We start from the raw sequence: 25,330 nt of genomic DNA, 5'->3' as shown, positions 1-25,330 counted from the left end.
TGTTTTTTTTTTTTTTTTTTATTGTATGTTACCTGACATTAAGCTATTTTAACGACGACAATACTACCCTACATTATCGACGTAGTTTAATGGTTTTTGTAATTATCTATCACTCTCATGGCCGCTAGTTTGAAAACTCATGGCAAATATTTGTATATTGCATACATATGTTTGCTCGGGTCTGGATGTGTATATTTGCTTTCCATGTTTTCCTAGCCTCGACACAAGAGTACCCTTCTAGAATGTGAAGCGTTCATTTTGTGACATTTGTAAATAGATACATGTGTGAAAGGCATGTGTACAGTGAATCTCTAAAGAGGGTAATAAAAACTTCAATTATTTTAATAATTCTTAAGTCGGTAGTTTTTTATATATTTTTTTCAAACTTTAACAAACTCGAGTAGATCTAATAAGATAAAATATAAAAGAGAATTCTTTGAATTCTTTACAAAGAACAATACCGCCACATACGTTTATAGCGCTTTCTAATTTAGAATAGATATAATCTGTGTGTTAAAAATAACTTAATACATAGTCATTTCCAGGTCACTCCGGGCGGATATTATGCATGTGTGTCACGCGCGAATCTCAGTATCTACTAACCGGCTCTGAGGATACTAGCGTCGTTGTATGGGATCTACATACTTTAGCTGTTAAAACTAAGATATTGTAAGTATATAATTTAATTTAATCATTTACTTCTATCAAAATTAAAATTAATATCATAGAGTCATAGGTGTAGCTTTTTTCTCGCAATATTATACAATGGGAAACCTCTTTGACTTTAAAAACGTCAAGATTATTTTAAAAAATTATACTTTCATTGTCAGTAACGCGAGTAAACGAACTGACTTATTGAGTGACTGGTTTTCTTCTCCCCTACTTTTTTCTTTCCTACATATATAACTACATAATAAATGAAATTATTAACAAAATACACGTCTAATATACCTAACTTAAAATAAAACAGACCATGTCTTCGTACCTACACGCATTATTCCCGTGTTTAATTAATTATCTACCACACTTACGTAACTTAACGTAAAATTTACTAAGTCGACGTGCTCATTCGAGAAATTGTGATGAAACTCAATACTCTGTCTAATCATTTAAAGAAGTTAATAATTCAGGAAATATATAGAGAAATATTAGTGGTATTTAATAGAACATTAACACAAAGTTTTTTTGTAATGTTTTTGCTTTGAGTTAGTAGAACTATTTTAACTTTGCTCAACTTTGAAACCGATAGCTTAGCCATTCCTATAACTGTGTGTAGAACAAGAGTTTATTACAAAAGTTGATGTATAAAGGCGGAGTTTGAACATTTGCCGCTGACCGAGATATCACAACTTACTTGCTTTTCTAATTTTTATTTTCTGCTTATTGCTTAATTTGTTCATATGAGTGTGATCCTATTTTGGTCATATTCATACTTTATATTGTAACATACTATTGTATTATAATGATAACGCTGTTGGATTGGATGGATGCTGCCTAGTAAAATAAATAAATAAATAAATTACATTACTTAGTGATAAGAATAATACGCCACTGTTATTAAATACTTTTATTTTGAAGAAACTGGCTTTAACCACGATGGAATCCATAAATGAGACAACAGTATAATAGAAAAAATTTTAGGAATAAGATTTTTTTTTCTCGACTATCTACGTTTTAAATTTTTTTCGTAGTTTATAATTATATATATTATATATTAGTTTATATTTAATTCGCATTTTACGGAGAAAAAAAAATAATTTAACCTACCCAGCAAGTATGCTTTCAGTAAACTTTTTTTTTTGTATAGTATTTCAGGAAACTGAAGGTTGAAAGGCTTAAAATTATTACCATGTATTTTTTAAATTGTATACAACTGTTTGTTCCTAATATGAAAGAAAAAAAATCTCGTAGAGAACACATAGCGCCAGTACTATGTGTGGCAGCTATTGTGAATCGTTCCCTGGTCATCAGCGGCGGAGAAGACTCAGCCGTCATAGTTACGTCGTTAGTTGATGGGACTTTGGTGAGTATACCAATTTATATTCTAAAATTATTAATACTGACTGTTGTTTACAAGAAAGTCCAATTTCAACAATTAACTTTGAAGACTAGACTAAATATTTAAGAAGTATATCGTTGAAAAATATTAACAATTGAAAAGTTATTAATACTCTTCAAGCAAGCTCGGCAGTTCGATGGATATATTAGTATGTATATACTGATTAAATTACTATACAACGCCATAACTCACAAGCTTGGGTATGGCTATTTTGGACTTTAGCAATATATTTACTATTGGAAATCTTAACAAAATATAAAGTCATTAGCTACAAATTCCCTACTGATTGTATAGACTAATCTTGTCTCACATTAGATAACAGTTTTTAATGTATAGTTTTTCAGGTGGATTATGTAGGTTCCATTCTCTACCCTTTATTGCCCCTTTAATGATTAATCTCTAAATTATAGTCCCAAACAAATACTCTTTATAAACATATTTGCCCTCTTCCAGATAGGTTCTCTATACTTCTCTACTTCCACCCTTCTATTTTCAGTTCTCAATGCTCTTGTTTATCATTCAGACTGAGGTCTTGGTTTTAAGTATAAATATGGGTCCTTAAAAGTATGCATACTTTAAAATTCCATTTGTCATAAAAATTGGGTGTAACCTTTTTAATATACTCATATGATCCATTTCAAACATTTCCTTATAGCAGTTTCCCATTTACTTATTTCCCACTTAACAGTGTTTACGTAATTTAACTATATATAATATTTAAATTAAATAATTATTCGTTGAATATTTACAAACCAAACGATGAAACATTATGATTATTAGGTAACAAAACTCGATCACCATCGCGGGCCAGTAACAGCCGTAAAGGTAATTCAAGATGGCGATATCTTGGTCACATGTTCACAAGATGGCACCGTATGCACGTGGAATGTGGACAACTTCACTTTACTCAGCACTGTATCTGCTGGTGTTCCGATACACGCTATGGAAGTTACCGAGGATAATGTGTTTCTGGTTACACTTCAAGGAGAGAATGAACTACATATTAGGACATTTATAACTGGAACACATTTACATGTACTAAAGAGACATAAAGCTAAGGTAAGTTTAAAAATATCTCATCATTATTAATGAATATAACAGCAACAAATATACCACTTACATACTGCTAATTAACGCATGAAATGGAGTGAGAGTGGAAAAACACGTTGACATTAATTATATGGACGATTAATTTACTGCGATGCGGATTTTCTAGTAAAATTTTAAGTGCCGGGTTTATTAAAAATTTGAAAACGAACTGTTTTTAATTTATAGGTATTCGAGTCATCATTTGATTTTTTTCCTTAAGAAAAGTACCAAATTAAACTGAAAAACATATTTCAAAGCTACTCTTACTTAAAATAATGTATATTTCGTAATCTTAGTAAACTATATGTTCATAAATTTTATGTTAAATAAATAAGTTAAATAAACAATCTATGAAATAATCATTTGCTAGATTTCGTAATATTTAAATTTCAAACAAATACCACATTTTTATTTTTTCCAAATATCAAATGTAACTTACGAGTACTCGAGATGTAATATGTTATGCTTCACTGTAACAAAAGAATACGATCTAAGCGATCGTGGCAGGAATAATACCTACCAATAAAAATATTCGTATATTGAAATACTTGGTAAAATAATTCAGTCACTCTAAAACACTTTGCAGACTATTATGTAGCTGGAATTAAATTTAAATCGCTACAAACCATTACAAATCATTACAATATTATTATAACAAACTCCACAATTCCTCGAATTATTTGATAATAATCTTTTATGAATATTGAGTCAACGCAAAAAAAAAATTATATTATTTCATTTAAATCCGAGAAAGAATAAACGTGGATCTTTTTGAGGAGATAAATTTTGTTATAATGAGCAAAGGTACCCAAAATATTCTCTCGACCCTCTTCGGCGATGTAATTGAGGATCACTAAATTGTTTTACCTCTTACTTACACTTTGGTAAGGGAAATAAATTACAGTCGATTCCTATAAGTGCCCTTAGACCGTTTCTACTCTTATTACATTAGGGGATGACGTACAGATAAAAGTTCTCTCGCAGTCGGCGATTGATGTTATCTATTAAACGAAACGTACCAATAGATATCCGACGGAAACCCATCAGTTAATATATTTATTTGTATGTTTGTAAACTTAAGACATTTTTCTACAAATATAATAGTTAAACACATAGGTTAAACATAATTGTGTTTGCAAGCAAACGAAAAAAACCGACTTCAATTATATCGACAAGTAATACAACGTAGGTAGATGAAAAACTAGTCAAGTAAATACGCATTATCAAAGATTACTCCAAAAGTTGTAGTCAGATCTTGATTAAATTTAAATGTGACCATATGATAAACATCGGCTTTCGATTAAATTAAAAATCATTAAAATCGGTACGACCAGTAAAAAGTTATGTAGATTTTTGAGAGTTTCCCTCGATTTCTCTGGGATCCCTGCATCAGATCCTAGTTTTCTTGGTACATATCATGGTACCACACCGGGAATATCTTCTTTCCAACAAAAAAAGAATTATAAAAATCGGTTCATAAACGACGAAGTTATCCCCGAACATACAAAAAATATATATAATTATGGTCGAATTGGGTAACCTCTTCCTTTTTTTGAAGTCGGTTAAAAATAAATTAAATATTAGGTCGAGGAAAAAGTTTCTTCGTATTTTAGATAGAAATCAGGGTAAGATTTACAAAAATTATTTACATTACATCTATACAACTAAATAAAATGTGTAAATAATATGTCTGTTTGTAATATTAAAATAACCGCTTTTTACAAAATGCATATATCCAAATACACGGTTCATATACCAAAATATCATGTTTTAAATTTTTGTCTAGACAGACAGACTATCTGTCTATCGATTTATTTCAGCTGATTTTTGTAACAGCTGTACCAATTTTGACGGGATTTCCACTGGCAAATACCTGATGTAATAAGGAGTAACTTAGGCTACTTTCGTTTTAGAATTTTATTTATTTTATAACTGAGCAAACTGAACAATAACTTTTTGTTTAATTCCACGCGGGATATCGCGGATAATCGCGGGCACAGCTAGTTAATTATAACCTACATCACCTTAATGCGTCACAACCCGGGTTTTGCGATAGTCTATAGCTTGAGCGACCTATTACCACGATCTCTTTCAAACATTATTAACGCAGATTATCATCTTTGTCACCAATCTCTTCAAAATTGATTCGATATCATACATTATTATAAGAGAGAATCGCAAATAAGTACACGGTCCAGTAGGTTTCTCTCAATGACTTTATGTCGCACCCACATATCGAGTTTATTTTTTTGGCCAGCCTTTCTCAAATGGTTCAAATTGTTTTATAGTCATTTCTCTATAACTCTCTTTATCGTTACTACTGAAATGTCGATCAAGCTCCACTCTTTCAAAAATGTTTCTACGTTTATCCTTAACCGGGCAACCAAAACGAAATACATCTTTGAAATCAAAATTTCCTGACTGAAAACGTTTAAACCACTTTTGTGCTACTCTCACTGACACTGCGTTAGGTCCATAAATGTCACAAACTCTTTCGCGGCTTGAGTCGCATTTTTTCCCTTTTTTAAAGTAAAACTTTAAAATTTACCGAATTTCTTCGTTAGATTCATCCATTTTGGCGGACAGAAAAACAATTGAGAAGTGGCGGAAAACTGTTTTTTACTTTTTAATTTCATTTTTAAAATATCACCTTTTCATGATATCAAAACCAAACAAAACAACTAAAAAAAATTTATGTCAACTTTTTCCTACCTAATACGAAAAGATTTTTCCACGACTTATTTAGTTTACATTGTAATTTGATACAAATTTCAATTTAAATGTTGTATCGCGTGTTTTCGAACTTTATGAAAAGTATTTGTACGTGAGTTTCATGTCTATCTTAATCTGCGAAACTTTGCTAAATTTTAACATTAAGAGATCTTAACTTGAGCATCGTATGAATTATTTATCAACTTACCAAACTTTTCTATGTTTCATTGAATTCCTTAACGCGATACATATTGTATGCTTTATTTATTTATAATGCTTTTTATGTAAAAGGTGAAATGTTTCTGCGTTGGGCACGACTCGTCGAGGGCTGCAGTCGGTTGCGCTGATCAGCGGATATACGTCTATAGCTTACACAGTGCACAGTTACTTCGTACTCTGGCGGCTGCTCATGATTTGTCTGCTCTTGCTATTGCTGACAAAGACCATTTCCTACTGGCAGCTGGTAAGTGTAATAAAATGAAGTCGCTTTGGGTGATCTTATTATATATCACTTTGCCACATTAATTTATTTTATTATGACTGACTAAAATTGAAAATAAAATATTTTTAACAAAAATCGGCTAGAAGAAAAACGAGTAACAGACGATAATGGCTAAGTGATATAAACTTAAAAATATAAGCACATTATTCCATACTCAAAATGAAGTCTACTACAAAAACCTAACATATTTTGTTTGCAGGTGGCAACAGAGTTACAATATATTCATTCCATACAGAAGATAACTTAACAAACTTTAGACCAACAAAACAATTAAAACGACGTCAAACAAAATCAACTACAAATATAACCCTGCTTCAGGTGAAAACATTTTGAATTAAGAAAAAAAAAATACTAAGGTAATTTATTAATATCAGTGAAAATTAATTCAATATTTGATGACAGGCGGAACAAAGTGAGCTGATACCAATCAGCTGTTTAGAAGTTTCTCGTGATGGACAGCTAGCTGCAAGCGGTTGTGCTCGAGGATTAGTAAGGGTTTGGCAACTGTCCACCCATCGCCTACAGGCCACCCTCAGCGGGCACATGGGACACATAACATGCGTCACCTTCAGTCCAAATAACCTCTTAGTGCTAAGTGGCTCTGAGGATAGGACAGTGGTTGTTTGGCAATTAGCTGATAATTCTCCATCTTTGACGTATAAGGTGAGCTTTTTTCCCCTTTGTAAAAAACAATAAAAAAACAACTTTCGCCTTTAAAATAATAATGAAACTCATTATTATTGTACTAACCATCACAATACCACTACACACATGACACGCATTACATTTAAAATTTAAAAAAAAAAATCCAGAAAAAAATAATTAATTTCAATAGTAATACTTCTCTTACCTCTTACAAGATACAAATAACTGTAAGTGTGAAAAAGATAAACATTTTACGTGCGCACTAAGATGTAAAACACGTTTACAGTTTTTCCCGCGAAATTTCCAATACTGTGGGAATGACAGGATCAAAATAGCCTATGTGTATATTCCGGATCTGCAGCTATCTACGTAACAAGTTTTATTACAATCAGTTGGGGAGTTTTTGTGTGAAAAATTAACAATATATGCTAAATAGTGTTATGTTTCTGTAATAAGGTAGCCAGAGTTCCGTGGGTGGGTAGCGGGTAAAGGCCGACTCTTACCCATTACCCAACAACAACACGCATGCTATGCTCCTTGTATTGCAGTTGTCCATATATGTATACAACTATATATATGTATTCGTATTATTTATTTTTGTGTTACCGACATATTAGATAAACGTAAAATAGCACGGTGTCGTCTCCTGTCAAAGATTTTTATTGTAATATGAATCTTTGAATAGTTACGGGTTTATGTAAAAAAACTTACTATAGACGGCGCCACGATCACTTAGAACCGAATATAAAAATCGTCATATCAAAAATTTCGATCTTATGGATACATCGTTTCATAGCTTAATTGGCTAGAGCACCGACACGGTCAGTCGGAGATGCAGGTTCGATCCCCGCTGGAATATCGATTTTTGATATGATATTAAAAATATTCAGTTTATAATCCAGAAACTGCCGAGCCCGTTCGCTCAGTTTGTAGTGGCCCTGATTTCTGTGCCGCGGGTTGCTGGTTCGATTCCCGCCTAAGTCTGGGTGTAATATGTGTATTAAGTTGCATACCATAGAAACAGACGGCCGTGTATGTTTTAAAAAAATAGTAATAATAATAATGTTATAATGTTCTACCCAGGGTCACCAATCCGCCCTGCAAGTGTTGTTAATGATGTCGGACGGTCGGCGCGCGTTGTCTGGTGACCGCACGCGTCGCGTTCACATCTGGCTCGTCGACTCTGGCATCGTATTGCACTCCGCAACTTGCCCCAACGCCAGCATCGATGTCACCCTCAATATGAAGTTTGCGGTGAGATATGTATATATGATATTACTTTTAACTGAGGTAGCGCACAGCAAGAAAAAATCCTGCTCTGAATCTGGAACAGCCTAACTGCGGAAGTACCTTGATCTAACAGAACACAGCTAAGAACACAGAAAGGTCACAGCCAAATAATACTTCTTTCAAGCAGTGTTGTGTTCCTGTGGAGAGTAAGATGACCAGAAGTCCTGGGGCGATAGGGGTTAGGGTCGCCAACGCGCTTGTAAGCGTCTGTAAGCTACGGTAATCGCTTACTATCAGGTGAGCCGAATGCTTGATTACTGAGCTAGTTGTATAAAAAAACTTATTTGCTGATCCGACAGCCGCAGTCCTACCTTGCGAACTGTCAAACGCGTGAAGTTAAATTAAAAAAAAAAACAGGATGGGTAATTCTTTATTACCGAGGGACCTACTTTCATACCTACCAAATGACATTACACATGAGTTTACGCCATTTTCGACGCGAACTTGTGGAGGCCTATGTTCAGTAGTGGACTGTGATAGGCTGAAGTGATGATTTATATCTGTAATAATGTGTAATAGGCTGTGTGGTTACGGGCAGCAAAGAAAATCGCCGCCCCCTCTCTTCCCGTGGGTGTCGTAAGAGGAGGCAACTAAGAGATAACACAGTTCCACCATCTTGGAACTCAAAAAGCCGACCGATGGCAGGATAGCCATCCAACTGCTAGCTTTGAAATACGCAGACCGAAGACGGGCAGTAGCGTCTTCGGTGCGACAAAGACAGCCCTGCGGTCACCCATCCGCGTGCGCAGCGTGGTGACTATGGGCAAAACACACGAGTTCACGTCATTTTTGGCGCGAACTTGTTGAGGCCTATGTCCAGCAGTGGACTGCGATAATCTGATGTATGTGTATGTGTGTAAAGTTAAATATCGCATATCAAACATATACAAACAAAAACACAACCATATCAAATGCAACGTAATTCCCATAAAATATAATTACGTAACAGGCTTAGAAGTTAAACCAAGCATGATGGTTAATAAAAGGATTATATTATGATGATAATATCCCACTGCTGGGCATAGGCCTCTTTCCCCATGTAAGAGAAGGATTAGAGCTTACCACTCCACCCCGCATCAACGCCACAGCGAAACACCCATAACCCAGTACTGTGACCGTTGCGCCAACGCGTCGTCGTAAAGGTGTCGTACTTTAGGTATTTAGTTTTCCTCTTTTGCAATAGAATTACACAGTTGACGCAAAAGAACATCTTTTGAACTCAACTAGATATTAATTCAAATCTTAACAGTAAACGAGCAAAGTATTTAATTACAAAACTTACCTTTTTATTTGAAATATTTTTATTTCCTTCGTGTACCTTTTCTTTTTAGTTTCTTTCAAATAGGATTTAATCCATTAGATTATTAATCCGTATAAAATCTGAGACAAATACATATTTTCATCACTAAAAAAATATCGAATTATTAAGTAATTGTTTAGTAAAATTCAAAAAGTAATTCTTCATTATTACACAAATTGAGGTCCACTTTTTATAATATCGGCCAAAAAACAGTTTGAAACTTTCACGTAAAAATTGTTATTTCAGCGAAAAGCTCCGTCAGTTTAGCCGATGAGTGACGGGATAAATATTGCTACCTTCGTTGACCCTAACATGAGCAAAAAATGTCTCTCACATCCCACAAACACATATGAATAATACTGATACGTGGGACAGATTAATTTTAATATGCTGGTATGCAATTTACTGAACTTAATCGTTACATAATGTAAATTACAAATATTGTTGTACGTGTAATGGCCTTCATCAGTTAAATCATAACATTCCTTTGGTTTTGCAAAAAAAAATTCATTTCATTTGTCGTACATTATAATAGACGAGTTAGGTCTTAGGATTTAGGTATTTCCATATGAATGAAAACAAAATAACAAACAAATATTAATTCAATGATAATAATAAAAAAATCAAGAATAACGGTATTAAAGATACATATACCTAAATACAATCACATGCGGCGCACGTACGCACACTCACAAGTAGAAAAATCTACAAACTAGTAAAATAATACGTCAAAAAAAATTTTTTTTTTTTAAGAAGTATAAAAAGAAAATATTTTTGATATAACCAAAAAAAAACAAATTAAAATATAATAAGTACCTACTTTTACATTTATGGCTTTAATTTTCTATATAAAATTAATATCAAGCTTATAAATTAAAACCGCAGAATCGTTAGACTGCGTTGGCCAAAAACCGCCGTGGTAATTAATAAAGTCGATTAGACAAAGCGTTTTAATAGAATATCATCTCAAATAGTCGTTCATTTTGATTAAAATAATTAATACCCGGACTAAGTCTATATAGAAGCTTTATTTTATACTTTCTATAACGTGTCGAGAAAAATCGAGAAAGTTCCATTTTTCAATCATAGTAACATTACCTTTTATTATTAGGTTCGGTCCGAAAATAAATTTTCTCTCAACTCTAAAGCTGGGTCTACATTACACCCACTTCCGCAACCGTGAACAGGAAATTCAGCATGGAAATTGGTCATGCGTATATGTAAATGGGTTACTTTTCCTGTACCTAACGGTGTTGCTCACACTCCGTAGATTGATGATGTTTTGTGTGAGAAAGAAATTGTAGCCATTTTGAAGTCTACTATTGTTAGAATGAAAAAAAAAAAAAGTAATGAAGTAGTACATCATCATACATAAAAAATTATAGTCATAAAACACCTATATTAGACTGCCAACGCTAGGTCACGCTAATCTTGTACAAGAATTTTTCTGTATTTTGGACTTTTAAATAATATTAAGTACTTTGTTTAATCATAGGTATTATCAGATGGAGACAATTGTGTCCGTATTTGGGCTCTAGCGGAAGGGGACAGTGGAGAGGAAAAGCGCTCCGTTTCACACGCGGAACGTATCACATGCTTCGCGCTGACAGCTGACTCAAAACATATCGTCACAGGGTCTATGGACATGTCTCTTAAAGTTTGGCAACTTGATGGCGGCAAACTGTCACAGGTAAACAATTTTAATCAGGTCATCGATTAGCTATGTTAGCAGAATAAGACCATGTTCCTATGTTGATTGAATATTTGAAGTATGAAAGTCTAATAAATATTAAATTAAAAAAAGGTTCCTAAAATATTTAGTAACGAAAATAAAAATGTCACATAAAACTAACAAATTACGTATACCTAATACGTTTTTTTTTTAAATTCAAGTCGTTACCGTCAACTCGAATATACAACGTTAAGTATTTATTTCTTATGTTTTCCACGTTTCACTTAAATAGAGTACTTAATCTTACTAACTTTTACGTCGTAAAGTATAAATGTTATCCGTACGGAAAAAATATATCTTTGCGTGTTTATGTTAATAAATATTACTTAAACAAAAAAATGTTTTTTTTATTTTTATCTTTCCTGTAAGTGACATAGAGCTAGTTGAAATATTATTTTAAGGCTTTTTGTTGGAGGTTTTCTTAAATACAGACTTTTTTTATTATATTTGACAGGTAAAAAAATAGAGTGAAAATCGTTGAATATATTTTATAATTAAAAAAGAATCAGAAAAATCGTATAAATCATTAAGAAAACAAGCAATTTTTTCTTGTTTTAGGTTCTTGTAGGCCACTCAGACATAGTAACATGTGTGGCCGTATCCATAACGAACAAAACTCAAGTCGTTTCTGGATCCTGGGATTACAATCTGATCGTTTGGGATATTAATACTGGATCAGACGTGCACCTGCTATCGGGTCATGTAGGAAAAGTTACCTGTGTAAAGGTAACTGGTGATGGCTCTATTGCTGTCTCTGGTAAGTTTTTTGTTTTACTTTACAATATAATGTTTAATGAAAAAAATATTTTTGACACAAATATTTTTCCTTTATAAAAATATATCTATATACGTTATATTATATTTACGTTAAGGAAAATGTATGTCGTCTTCATCACGTGAATGGAGTTTAATCCTTAAGAACGACTACTGTGATATTTAAAATTTAAAAAGTTTTATTCAATGAATCAAATTAAGTAAAATGACAAAACTCTAAAATCAAAACATAAGTAGACGCTTGCTGTTCTCGTCGATACAGTAAATACTGACAGTAGTATTGTACCAATATCTTACATATTAAGTAGTTAAAATTCTCAGCGTCACTGAGCGTCAGCGTCACTGAGCGTCAGCGTCACTGAGCGTCAGCGTCACTGAGCGTCAGCAACAGTCGTTTAACACGATTTCACTTCCCATGTTTTTTTCATACCACTACCCTTATATCGTTTCTTATTAACTAGAACAAGATAAAAATATGATCATCGAGGTATATAAAATACTTTACTTGCTTACAAAAACCTTTGCAAAGGTATCACTTGTTCATCTTTTGTACTTTTTAATGACGTATTTAATATTAATGTCAGCTAGATCTTAAATAATAGCGAAAGCGCTTTAATCTCACTGTAGGTATAATTTAGCCATTTTGTAAGATGGTGCTCTTTTATTATTTTGGTCCTTTAGGTGCTGAAGACAAGACCCTTATAATTTGGGAAACGAAACGAGGCCTAGCGCTCACGTCGCTCTCTCTTCACGTTCCCCTGTTGGGTTTCCAGATCACTAGCGATTGTTCCCGCATTGTTGTACATCTGTTAGATAGAGGTAATATTGATTTCATTTTTATATTAAAAATTAAGTGTTTGATTTATAACTCGTTTAAAAAAAAAGTTTTTTCAATTTCTGCAAACGACGATACGATACGATACGATTTAGCCTATAGCATACCACTAGAAGAATTGGAACTTAATCCACAATGCTGCTACACTACAAGTTGAAGAATATGTTACCTAATATGAGTAACGATCGCTATATGGTATTTATGATAACAGCCGGGACCGACAGCTCAACGCGCTCTCCGAGGCATGGTGGTGAGGCCAAGAACAAGGACAGATATCCAAACCGGAAAAAAATGTTTATACAACTATTCATCCCGAGCGGGAATCGAACCCGCAAACCGTAGGTGTTTTAGACGACTACACTCACCACTACACCAGAGCGGTTCTACAAACAAATCTTTTTAAGCCTCCAAAGACTGTCAAGGGAACATTTTTATTAAAACTCCGCTGGCAATCTATCCATTTGTGTAATACCGTCATAGAAAGATACATTATTAATTTAAACAGATTTATATATGACAAGTGTAGCTAATGTGTCATTGAATATATGAATATAAACACATTAGATTCAAATAACGTATTTATAGTTATTGACGTTTTAGATGGATTATTTACGTCTTTAAAATAGTATGTATTTAGTATACACACCGTAGTAATAATATAACTAAAATATATAAATTGTTAAAGTGATTGAATACCAATTTTTTATCAATTTTATACAACTTCAATATACTGAAGATAGAGAATCACAACAAAGGACTTAGTAACTGTATTTCATAACGTTACAGTACATTTATTTACTTAGGAAAGGAACAAGATTGCGAATTCTAAGCTTTTCGAGATAATCCTAATATCGATAAAAATGAAATTGCTTATTTCACAAGACTACATGTATTGAAAAATGATTTTACAATCACGAATTATATTGTATTTTAACCGACTTCCATAAAAAGTAGGAGGTTCTGAAATCGTCTGTATTTTTTTTAATGTATGTTTCTTCAGAACAGTTTTATTGTGGAATCGATTTCCCGATTTTGATATGCGATGCGTGTCATGTGGTCCCGTTTAAATTTAATTGAGATCTAAAAAGTACTTTTCAAGTTATGTCTAAGAATGCGTATTAGCTTGACTATTTTTTCGTCGATCTACGTTTGTTTTATACCGCATAACTTTTCACTAGGTATTTTTTTTTTTTTTTTTTTTTTTATACAATGATAGGCTTGCGTTTGACCACTATTTCACCTGATGATAAGTGAAAATGCGGTCTAAGATGGAGCACGCTTACCTAGAAGTAACCTATTCACTCGCGACTTAAAGATCCCCAGGTTATAATTTTCTGGAAACACAGACGCTGGTAGAGAGTTCCATTCTTTGGCTGTACGGATCAAGAATGTACTAGCGAATCGCTTAGTGCGTATAAGGGGAATGTCAACCATATAAGGGTGGCGTAACGCAGAGCGTCTGGTTGTACGATGATGGAAGGGGTAGGGGGAATCAGGTTATGGAGTTCCTGCGCACACTCTCCGAAGTGTATCCGATAAAATACCGACAGGCCGGCCACCCTCCGTCGATGATGCAAGCTTTGCAGCTTTGCAGCGACCAGTGCATCATCACCGATGAGCCTCCTGGCTCGTCTCTCAATCGACTCGAGAAGCTCCAGCTGGTACTTGGCTGAGCCATCCCAAAGATGAGAGCAGTACTCCATGCATGATCGAACTTGCGCTTGATATAAATTTAGAAGCTGTTCCGGAGTGAAGTACTGTCTCACCTTCGAGAGGACACCCAGTTTTCTGGCAGCTGTTTGAGCCTTTGTCTCTATGTAGGAGCCGAAATTGAGGGTGGATGACAAAGTAACGCCAAGAAGCTCTAGGCGGCCGGTTATGGGCACGGGTACACCTCGGAAAGAGGGAGTCAGATGGAAAGGACTCCGCTTTGCCGAAAAAAGACACGCCTGGGTCTTAGAGGCGTTGAACTTGACCAGGTTTGCGTCACCCCAATCGGAGACAGCTTTAAGGGACAAGTTCAGACGCTGAATCATAGCTTCCCTCAGCGATTGGATCTCAGACCCACTCGCTCGTGCGTTGGACACGTAACGCTCGACAACGGTGCTGTCATCTGCATACCCAAAGATTCCGGGTTTGAGCAGGTCGTTGATGTGCAGCAAGAATAGCGTTGCCGAGAGTACAGACCCCTGAGGAACCCCGGCATTGATGGCCAAACGATCGGAATCGCAACCGTCTATAACTACGCGGATCGATCGATCCCTCAGGAAGTCAGATATCCAAACACAGAGAGAAGCGGGTAGGCCGTATGAAGGAAGTTTGCTAATAAGGCCGTCATGCCAGACCCTGTCAAATGCTTTCGAAATATCGAGCGAGACCGCAATGGCTTCCCCGTGTTTCTCGATAGCCTCACTCCAAATGTGAGTGGCATACGCCAGAAGATCACCCGTGGACCGATTACGGCGAAAACCAAACTGTCGGTCGCTAAGGAGATCGTTCCTCTCAAGGTGTGCCAGGAGCCGGTTATTCAGTATACGTTCCATACTCTTACAGAGTATGGACGTTATGGAAATAGGTCTGTAATTGACAGGGTCAGCTCGACTGCCCTTTTTGGGCACAGGCTGCACGTTAGCTTGCTTCCAGGCTTTCGGCACTTGTCCTGTCGCTAGAGAGAGACGAAACAGACGTGTCAGGATTGGAGACAACTCAGGCGCACAAGTTTTGAGTACTATGGCAGGTATTCCGTCAGGACCACTAGCTTTATTTACGTCCAGATTGCGCAAGGTTTTAAGGACCTCTTTTTGACGGATTCGGATTTCAGACATAGACGTATTGCATCGAATAGAAGAAGTTGGAGGTGTGGCGCTGCCTAAGTCAAGACGCGAGGATTCCGCAAAGAGATTTGCAAACAAGTTTGCCTTCTCCTCAGCGGTGTGGGCTAGTGATCCATCGGGTTTTATCAGTGGAGGTAGTGAGGGGCGACAGAAGTTCGATTCGACCGATTTGGCCAGGGACCAAAAGGCTTTACAACCAGGTGGGTATGACGCAAGTCTAGTCCCAATTCTGCCAATGTGGTCAAATCGAGCCTTCCGCAGAGCCTTCTTGCAGGATTTAGCGGCTCTGTTATAGGCTTTCTTCCTCTGACCCACGTCTGTTGTCTTGCGGTTACGAGCGTCGACCCAGGCCAAGTAAGCTGTGTTCTTTTCTGCTTCAGCACGAGAACAGTCAGAATTAAACCAGGGTCGAGCTGCCACGGATGCCGATGCGTCAGTGAATGGTATGTAATACTCCATTCCCTGACGCAGAACATCAGCCACAGCATTCGCACAAGATGAGGGATCATAGGAGGAAAAGCAAATCTGTCGCCATGGGTACGATGCAAAGAAAGAACGCATCTCATCCCAGTTTGCTGACTTGTATCGCCATATTCTACGGGTGCCTTTGGAGCAGGGTAAGGGCGGTGAATGGACGGATATGGACTTCACCAGACAGTGGTCGGAGCTGCCTAAAGGCGATGAGACCGAAACCGAATAGCGGTCAGGATCTGTTGTCAGGAAAAGGTCCAAACAGTTGGCAGTATGCGAGTCAACATCGGGTACCCTAGTTGCTTCCCGGACCAGCTGGGTGAGATTGAGTGCTAAAGCGAGATTGCGAATCTCTCTACCAGCGTGGTCAGTGTGCTGGTATGGGAATAGCCACTCTTGGTGGTGGGCGTTAAAGTCCCCCAGCATTACCAATTGAGCAGTAGGATACCGGTGCTGAGCCGCATCAGCCGCCTCACTAAGGTGTTGAATAAGCCTGGTTGTCTCCAGATCTCCGCTGTGCGAACGGTAAACACAGACATAAAGAATTTTCTCCGCTCCTGTGTCCACCAAAACCCATAAGTTAGAGAAGCTGGGATCTTCAAGATTACGAAGACGCCGGCAGCATATGTCGTCGCGGGCATATAAGCAAACACCCGCGTGTGGTTTAAAATTATGCTCCAAGGTATAACCCGGGTAACACAAGTATGCTGTGTCAGACGGGCTGCCGATCTGCGTCTCCGAGAGGAACAGTAGGGCCGGTTTCTCAGTCTCAAGATGGTGGTGGACTGCAACGAGATTGGAGTGCAAACCTCGAATGTTAGAGAGGTGCACTGAGAGTGAGAGGGAGTGCAACCGCTGTGCTGTCTTGTTTTTACTGTTACTCCTATTCATAATGGCGAGTGAAGGAAGGTGAGAAGAAGGCAGTGAAACGAGGCTCCACACTACTAACCCTCAGACTTTCACCGAATCACTGCGATGGAAAAGGGGATTGGACTGGAGACTGCGGGGACGCCCGAGCCCCCCCGGAGATGTCCACCGGGCCCTCTCATCCGGTCGCCAACCGGCACGATGGCGCATCCCGGGATTTTTCGACAGTTGGCGGGGCAGCCTTTCGTGTGTGGCTGGCACATTAATTGGGCCCCCAACTACCTGCGGTCGGCCAGCGGTGCACCGTGCCTCGGATCCCGCTACCCTCCAGAACCAATCACCACAACGCAGCGGTACCAGTGCTAGTCAGACTGGCCAATTCGCGCGGAGCAACTTTTTCGACCCAAATTCTCAGTCGGCTACACCGATCAACGTACCGAAACACGAAACCGCTTGACGGTACGACTTTGTTCAGTGGGTGGTCGCGAGCCGTCGGCCAGAGCCTACCACCAGTATGTCACCTGATTAGCACCACCCAGGGACCACGTGTAGGGTTTCACAACGGGGTATACACCTACGGACGAGGGTGACTCAGTCCCCAAAATATATGGTATAGTGATTTTGATGAAATCATTAAATTATTTTGTTGAAGACGGTTTTTTTTTATTTGCGAGCAAACACAATTACTTAAATTATGTTTATAAAAAGGCCGTTATGATATAAATGGCTAAAATGGAAATTTTATGCACTTTTATTATTATTCAGAGACACGTTTGCCCACTTTTTATACTGCGATGTAATGGAACCGCCTTCAGTAAGTTTTGGCCGTCTCATATATTAAAGTTTTTAAGCGAAAACATTTGATAAATATTCGTCATATTTGTAGTAAACACAAAAACGAAAAAATCAAGGAATATCATAAGAAAATAAATATAATGAAGTATTTTAGATACTAAACTTTACGAACAGAATACCGTTCTAATGCGTGCTTTCTGTTTTGTGTGTACATACTGTATTGATTTCTATATAAATCAAGCTCGTTCTACAGGTTGCTTGCCAATCATATGCCTCCACAACACACCCGCAACTTACGTCAAAATTCCCACCTACGCCGCGCCCACCAAAGACGTTGATGGTAAGTGATGATCGTTTACTTAACTTTTCTATTGTTCTTGGATTACAAGTAAGCTAACAGAGGTTGTGTATAATCTACATATATAAAAATGATTCACTAAACGTGCTTAGAGTTAATCTCCGAAATGGTTGTATAAATTTTAGCCGTTTTTTTAATATAGTTTTTTATCACTTTGTAGAAGGTTCCCGTGGAATTAAAATTTAAAAAAAAAATTGCGCAGAAAAAAAAAACTTCAGTAAACACGATTATATTAACTTCACGCTTTTGACAGTTGGCAAAATTGAATTATGGCGGTCGGGTCGATTATTTTAGTCAATCATTTCAATAATTTATTATCAGTTATAAGATATAGGCTTCTGCAAAGAAAATATTAAGATTTTTTATACCTAGGAATCAACCTGCGATCTTAAATGGTAAAAAGTAAATTTTTGATCTTGTAATGTTTAACTGTAACCGAAACAAAAGATAAATCTCATTTTAGTCTGAGCTAAGCAAAGCAATCAATACTATTTGATTAGCTGACTAATACTAAATTCAAGATGTGATGTAAATACCAATAATTAATATCGTAATTCTAGCATTAATCTAGCAATAGACATAGTTTACATTTTATTTGAAGTTTATATAAAAGCTCATTGTTGGGTGTCCTAAGAGGCGACTAAGGGATAACACAGTTCCACTACCACCTTAGAAATTTTTAAGCAGACCTGTGGTGGGATAACCATCAAACTGCTAGCTTTGAAATACACAGGTCGAAAACGGGCAGCAGCGTCTTCGGTGCGACAAAGCTAGCCCTGCGGTCACCAACCCGTCTGCCCAGCGTGGTGACTATGGACAAAACACGTGAATTCATGCCATTTTTGGCGCGACTTTGTGGAGGCCTATGTCCAGCAGTGGACTGCAATAGGCTGACCTGATGAGTAATGATCAACGCTCAAATCTTCACCATCATATTTTTTTTGCAATTTTTTTCTACCGTATAAATATATATGTATTTTTTTATTTAGAATTACGACCATTGGCACCTAAACGACCAATGAGGAGACTTCTCAAGAAGGAAGTATCTCTAGACACGTATACCTGGCAAAAGAAATACGGACATCTGACATCTGCAGCTATGATGGCACAAGTTGATGAACGTTTGAAGAGGCGGTATGACAATCTGTTTCCAATAAAGTTTACGACATTGAGCTTAGATATATTTTTAAACTTACATGGCCACTATGAACACTTGTGATACTACGAGACTTACTGCGATTGAGAATTACAATATATAAGTATAGTGTAATTGTGTTTGTATATATGTATCTATATTTAATATGTCGATATTTGTATATGTGTGTATATCTATGAATATGTGTGAGTATTTAGTTGATTTATACCTCTACTATATTTCCTCTGGCTAGATTTTTTTATACTAGTATTACTTAATAAAACAATAAATAAATATCTACATATATAACATACACACACGCTCGTCTGTTCCGTATAGTAAGCAACTTAATGTTTTGTGTCATAGGTGACAGCCGACTGTTATAGCATTTTTGTGATAAATATACATATGAATAGCACATATATAAATAAATACAAATATTACACCCAGACTCAGGCGGGAATCGAACCCACAACCCGCGGAAAAGAAAACAGGGCCACTAGCTGCACCAACGGACTAATCATAGGATTACTAAAAATCGATAACACCGCCAGTTGAACAACGTATATATATATTTTAATCTGAAATCCTAATTTTTCTGTGGATGGACAAAAATGTGTTAGATTATAAATAATTTAATTATCCATTAATAATGTTGCTCAGTATTCGTATGTGACATATGTGCCTATGCATGTGTGTATATGTGTGTGTGTATACCAGTGCCAATGGTTAGAAAACAACAGGGTACGGCGCTTATCGCTCATTAAACCGCTGAAAGTTTCAGAATTTGCGGCTTTTTCATTAATTACACACTTAATGTATATTGTACTTATTTACTCATTATCTCCTAATTCTATATAACGGGATAAACCAAATCTTAAATCATTTGCGATATTTTGTATACAATCGTCATATCAACTTATTAAAATAGTTTTTAATATAATAGATTCTGTATAATACGATTATATTCTTTTAATATTGAATTTGAGACAGTAAATTTTAAAATGATAATTATTAATCTGCTGTTTGTAGATTTTCTGTATCTGCCTCGATGGAAGAGATATCAAAGATTCAAGAGGCGAAAAATAAGGATTTGGGTTCTCAGGTGAGATTATTTCACTGTACGCTTATAGTAATTGTTGAAACAGGAGTAGTGTTGTTGTCATTGCCAAATATTCATAAAAAGGTTAAAATACTATTACTGTACAAATTATTACGTACACCTTTAATCCTTTCATTTCAAACTATGTCCAGCTTATCAAATCTTAAGTATATAATCGATCTGAAAGATTTTCATTTGCTTAGACGCGTTTATAAATAATATTATTTCTACGTCTAGGTAGAAGACCACTGAATAAAAGGTCACTTCTAATTAAAACCTTATCACTTGCTAACCGACAACATAAAAATGAGGAGGTTTTCAATGTAACGCATAAAAAATATATTTTTATGCGTGTTACGTCGTAATTCTTTTCTAGGTATACCGATTTTGATGATCCTTTATTTAATCGAAAGCTGGTGCTTGTCATTGCCATTTAAATGCGATTGACACCGGACGAGTACTTATGAGCTATCCCTAATAATGATTGTAGACTTGTTGCATTACTTGTCGATGAAAATTGAAGTCGGGTTTTTTTTTTCGTTTGTGAACAAACAGAATTATATTATTAATATTATACGAAGCGTTATTTCTTAGGTGAGTCTGGGCCCTGAACAGGCAGCGATTGCACAATCACAACACTTTGATCAATTAGAAGCCCTATGGAATAAAATATCACCTCCGAGGCGACGATCGAACAAGGTAAGATAAACAATGTTACTTTTTTGAAAAGTAAAAATAATAAATAATTGGCACTTTGTTGTTTATAATTAAAACTTTTAAGAAAAGGACCTCTTAATTGATTTTCAAATGAGAATAAATGTAATTTGATGAACTTCAAATTAAAATAAAACTACAAATAGAATTTTGGGACTGCTTCCTTTCTATTTATAATTATTTAATAGAAATAGAACCCTTACACATTTATCATCATGATATGAGACCAAATGTGGGTACAGGAATGTCACTCTATATTTTATATACTCGTAATTGTAAAATTTATAGTCAATGTAATTTTTATGTTAAACAGTCTCTATCCAAACAAAGTTCTCTGATTGAGAGAGTCGACTCCTCTGATGAAGATCACACTCCAGTGGAAGAACAGGGTAAGATAAATAGTGTTGGTGGTACCGACAAATTTCAAAAGATTCCTCTAAACACCTTTTTCTATAATTTTTTTATCTTTAACTTTTCCTACCAATATTAATGTGACTTAGACTCCAAACTACATAAGTTTTATCTATATCGCCAAAGTAACTAGTAGATGTATTTCATCACTTGTCACATAGCCTATCGCAGTCCACTGCTGGACATATGCCTCCACAAGTTTGTGCCAAAAATGGCGTGAACTCATGTGTGTTGCCCATAGTCACCACGCAGGGCAGGCGGGTTGGTGACCGCAGGGCTGGCTTTGTCGCACCGAAGACGCTGCTGCCCGTCTTCAGCCTGTGTATTTCAAAGCCAGCGGTTGGATGATTATCTCGTTATCGGTCGGCTACATAAAAACAACGTTTAATAAGACATTGAAGTTATTTGTAGCTTAAACTAAATTATTAAATCAAACTAATAATCAATAAATCATAGATGTAAAAAATACAAACCAAATAAAAAAAATCATTTTATTTTCTTCCAGAACATATGGTGGAGTAATTAAAGTTTGATCGAGTGTAATTCGTCATCAGTCTTAATTAGTTTTGGATTAAGTTTTTAATGAGCTGGTCTCAATTTGTTTTGCTCTATTTAATTATTTTGTTATCAAAGTTATAATTATAAAAAATATTAAATTCAATTCAAAAATTGTTAATTAATTAGTTTATTATTTATTATAAATTATTTAACAATACTAAGTTTGCAAAACCGTTGCAATTTTATTATGTATAATTAATAAGTTAGCAAAGATTGCACTTCGTGTTAATAGGAAGGTAGAGACAAATTTTTAACTAATAGTAAAAAATATTTATTTAGGAGTTTTACCTTCATAAAAAATAGCGAATCTCTCAAATATTTTTGAAGTTATACTTCTTTTGCACGCTAGGAAAAATGATGACAGTAAATTTTTACGATGCGTGCGCACACCTTCAAAAAAACCGTCAGTCAGCCTGCAGTTAGCTGGTCAACGAAGAAGAAGTTAGCAACATGAAGTTAACTAGCCGATGAATGAGCGCGCAAACCGTTACAAAAAAGCAACACCCCGAAGTTAGCTAGTTAACGAAGAAGTTAGCTAGCCAATGAAGTATAACTTCTTATGTGCGTGCATTAGTACTTACACACTTTTTTTTTAATATTACATCACGATACGTGCACATGTCGCACACATACGTCGTATTTCAATAAAACAATGACGTAAAATTATGCACAATTTATAATAAACTATTTTTTTTAAGTTATATTATTTTTATTCATATATTATAAATTTCTTTAATATATTGTGACAAGGTATGTGTTTTATTATTCGTTTAGATTAGCGACATTCTTGTCATTGTCTTGTTATTTGAATCAAAAAGCTATATATTTTACGGTATCTTTAATATGATCTGTCCTTATCAATCAGATGTGTTATTTAATTACTAAGAAAGAGACAACACATACATTTTTCGCATAATGTATTAACAACAATTACATGTCTCTGCCTTCATTTCATCTAGATATTCATTAGTATAAGTAGCGTACCTAAGTAATTCTAGACTTCCAGCCTCTAATGCAATGTGATCTTGTAGATTAGTGTACTCTTAGGGCCAGGTTTCAAAGATGTGATTTTGTTCTATTTGAAACGTCTTTTTCTTTAACAATTTATGTATTTTAGAAATGTGAAACTGGTCCTTATTCTGGAATAAAGTACATTTCATGCTACTATTTTGTAGTAGATTTATAATAGAATAATAAGCAATTGTAACGTTAATTTATATCACATTCTTTTTATCTTTTAAAAAAAATGCTAATATCAATGATATGTTGAACTTTTTTTTTAATCCATCCTAGGTAATTTTATGATTTTTAACAACATTTATATAGGAATTTTATAATTATAAGTTTATATATTTGTTTATTTTGTATTTTGTTTAGAAAATTTTAAATACTTCATTCGTGTATTTACCTAATAGAAATTGATAGTTTTTAAAAATATAATAAGCTTAACGAATAATCTCCCCGATCGTTGTTCTCTCAGAACAAATAGTAATTTAAAGGTTCACAAAATTAATAAATTCACTTTTTTTCTAATAAATATTTTAATTTCAAACTATCTCAAAATTATTTATCTGTGTTATGTAAACTATATATCTTATTGTTACAGATTAATTTATTTAATTATCTATGCCATGAATATTTGTATGTATTAATTAACTGTGTAACTTTTAATTTACTCTCTGTTCTGAGGTTGTATTGTACTAGTTTTCCAAACTGTGATCCCTTATAAAGACTTCTATATAAGTACATAATTAAAGTTACCCCTACGAATAATAATAACTTAGTGTAACTATGTTACATCTTAATCTAGTTAACACTTAGTCTATAGACTTGCATGTAGTACAATTTCATTTAACCGATTAAATATGAGAAACTAAATTGTGTTTTAAGTCTAGTAAGTTAAAGCATGTATTTGTTTGAATGTAGGTATTTAATTTATGACCGCGTTTTGTAACCGGAATCGAATTAATTTTAATGTTCCTTAAATTCTTGTTTGCAGTCAAACTAAATAATTTAGTTCAAGAGCCGTTAATATTTGTAGAGCTAGTAAAATTTTCCGAAATAATTCGTATGTTTTGTTATAGAAGATATAAAGTTTGAAAAATTTTCGCTAAAATCGTAGGATTGTTAAAATTAAATAATTTTAGATGTTATACAGTTTAGGAAATGCAATAATATTTCATAAGTAGATGCACTTACTAGTAGATGTTTAAGCTTGTAACTTATAAAGTTTCTTTAAAGTCCTACGACTTTCACATGTCTCAAACAACGCTTTATTATCTTAACATATTTCAAAGAAAGTAAGGGGCAATTTTCTTAACCTTAATCATTTATATTTCAGTAATTTTTTAATACGTTTAAAATAAATTTCGAGTTGAAAATATTTTTGAAATATTTTTTAACATTAAACCAAAAAAAGTTAACATTTTAATAAAATATTTTTTATCTGTCACTATATTTGACATTTAATACTAAAAAAAACGCCTGACCAAACATTTTTTTTTTTGTATCTATGACAATGAAGGTTAAGTTAATTGTCTCTGGTATAAAGTCACGTATACACGTACGCAATAATGTATGGTAATGTTAGACTCTGTCACCTTGTTAACTATTTGTATAGAATTTTATATATTCGTCGTTTCCTATTCCTCACGTGAGTGAGTTTTATTTTGGACCTGTCGTGATGTTATATCTGAAATATATTCTCTGTGTTTCTTACGAGTTTATCTTTCATTTTATATTTAAACCCTCTAATTGTAATTACACATAACATCAAATTCTTCACATACTTTCTAATCCGTTTTTGCTATGCTGTGTCCTCCCAAATAGTCGCTGGAAGTGATCTTATAGCACTTCTAGCAATAAGACCGCTTTAGTAACTCTTTTGTTATAACAAACTAGCTCTGACTGCGACTTCATCTGCGTGGAATAGGAACAATTCTGTCATACATGATTTTTACGAAACTGTAACTCACGCGGCGGAAGCTCACAAAAGAAAAATAAACGATTTTGAAACATTCTTAATTGGTGCTCCACTTCTATTGGTCTTAGCGTGATGATATATAGCCTATAGCCGTCCTCGATAAATGGGCTCTAATCTTTATCTAACAATGAAATAATTTGTCAAATCAGATCTGTAGTTCCTGA

The 25,330-nt window shown here is 34.9% G+C and overlaps 1 protein-coding gene across 1 annotated transcript in view; it reads left to right on the top strand.

Annotated features, from left to right (window-relative positions):
• The window catches only part of LOC123654498 (NACHT domain- and WD repeat-containing protein 1), a 62,916-nt gene extending 40,769 nt beyond the window's left edge, over positions 1-22,147 (top strand). Inside the window, exons 15-30 of the mRNA XM_045590398.1 lie at positions 546-669; positions 1,912-2,023; positions 2,840-3,118; positions 6,152-6,323; positions 6,562-6,680; positions 6,765-7,025; positions 8,091-8,261; positions 11,093-11,287; positions 11,888-12,086; positions 12,785-12,922; positions 18,159-18,245; positions 19,253-19,397; positions 20,431-20,503; positions 21,095-21,199; positions 21,528-21,603; positions 22,131-22,147. Of these exons, the coding sequence (XP_045446354.1) occupies positions 546-669; positions 1,912-2,023; positions 2,840-3,118; positions 6,152-6,323; positions 6,562-6,680; positions 6,765-7,025; positions 8,091-8,261; positions 11,093-11,287; positions 11,888-12,086; positions 12,785-12,922; positions 18,159-18,245; positions 19,253-19,397; positions 20,431-20,503; positions 21,095-21,199; positions 21,528-21,603; positions 22,131-22,147 (2,273 nt within the window). The remainder of the gene's footprint in view (positions 1-545; positions 670-1,911; positions 2,024-2,839; positions 3,119-6,151; positions 6,324-6,561; positions 6,681-6,764; positions 7,026-8,090; positions 8,262-11,092; positions 11,288-11,887; positions 12,087-12,784; positions 12,923-18,158; positions 18,246-19,252; positions 19,398-20,430; positions 20,504-21,094; positions 21,200-21,527; positions 21,604-22,130) is intronic.
• Positions 22,148-25,330: the final 3,183 nt, after the last annotated feature.

The sequence above is a fragment of the Melitaea cinxia genome, chromosome 6 (assembly GCF_905220565.1).
Source record: "Melitaea cinxia chromosome 6, ilMelCinx1.1, whole genome shotgun sequence".
Lineage (NCBI taxonomy): Eukaryota > Metazoa > Arthropoda > Insecta > Lepidoptera > Nymphalidae > Melitaea > Melitaea cinxia.
This window is presented reverse-complemented; position numbering and strand designations above follow the sequence as displayed.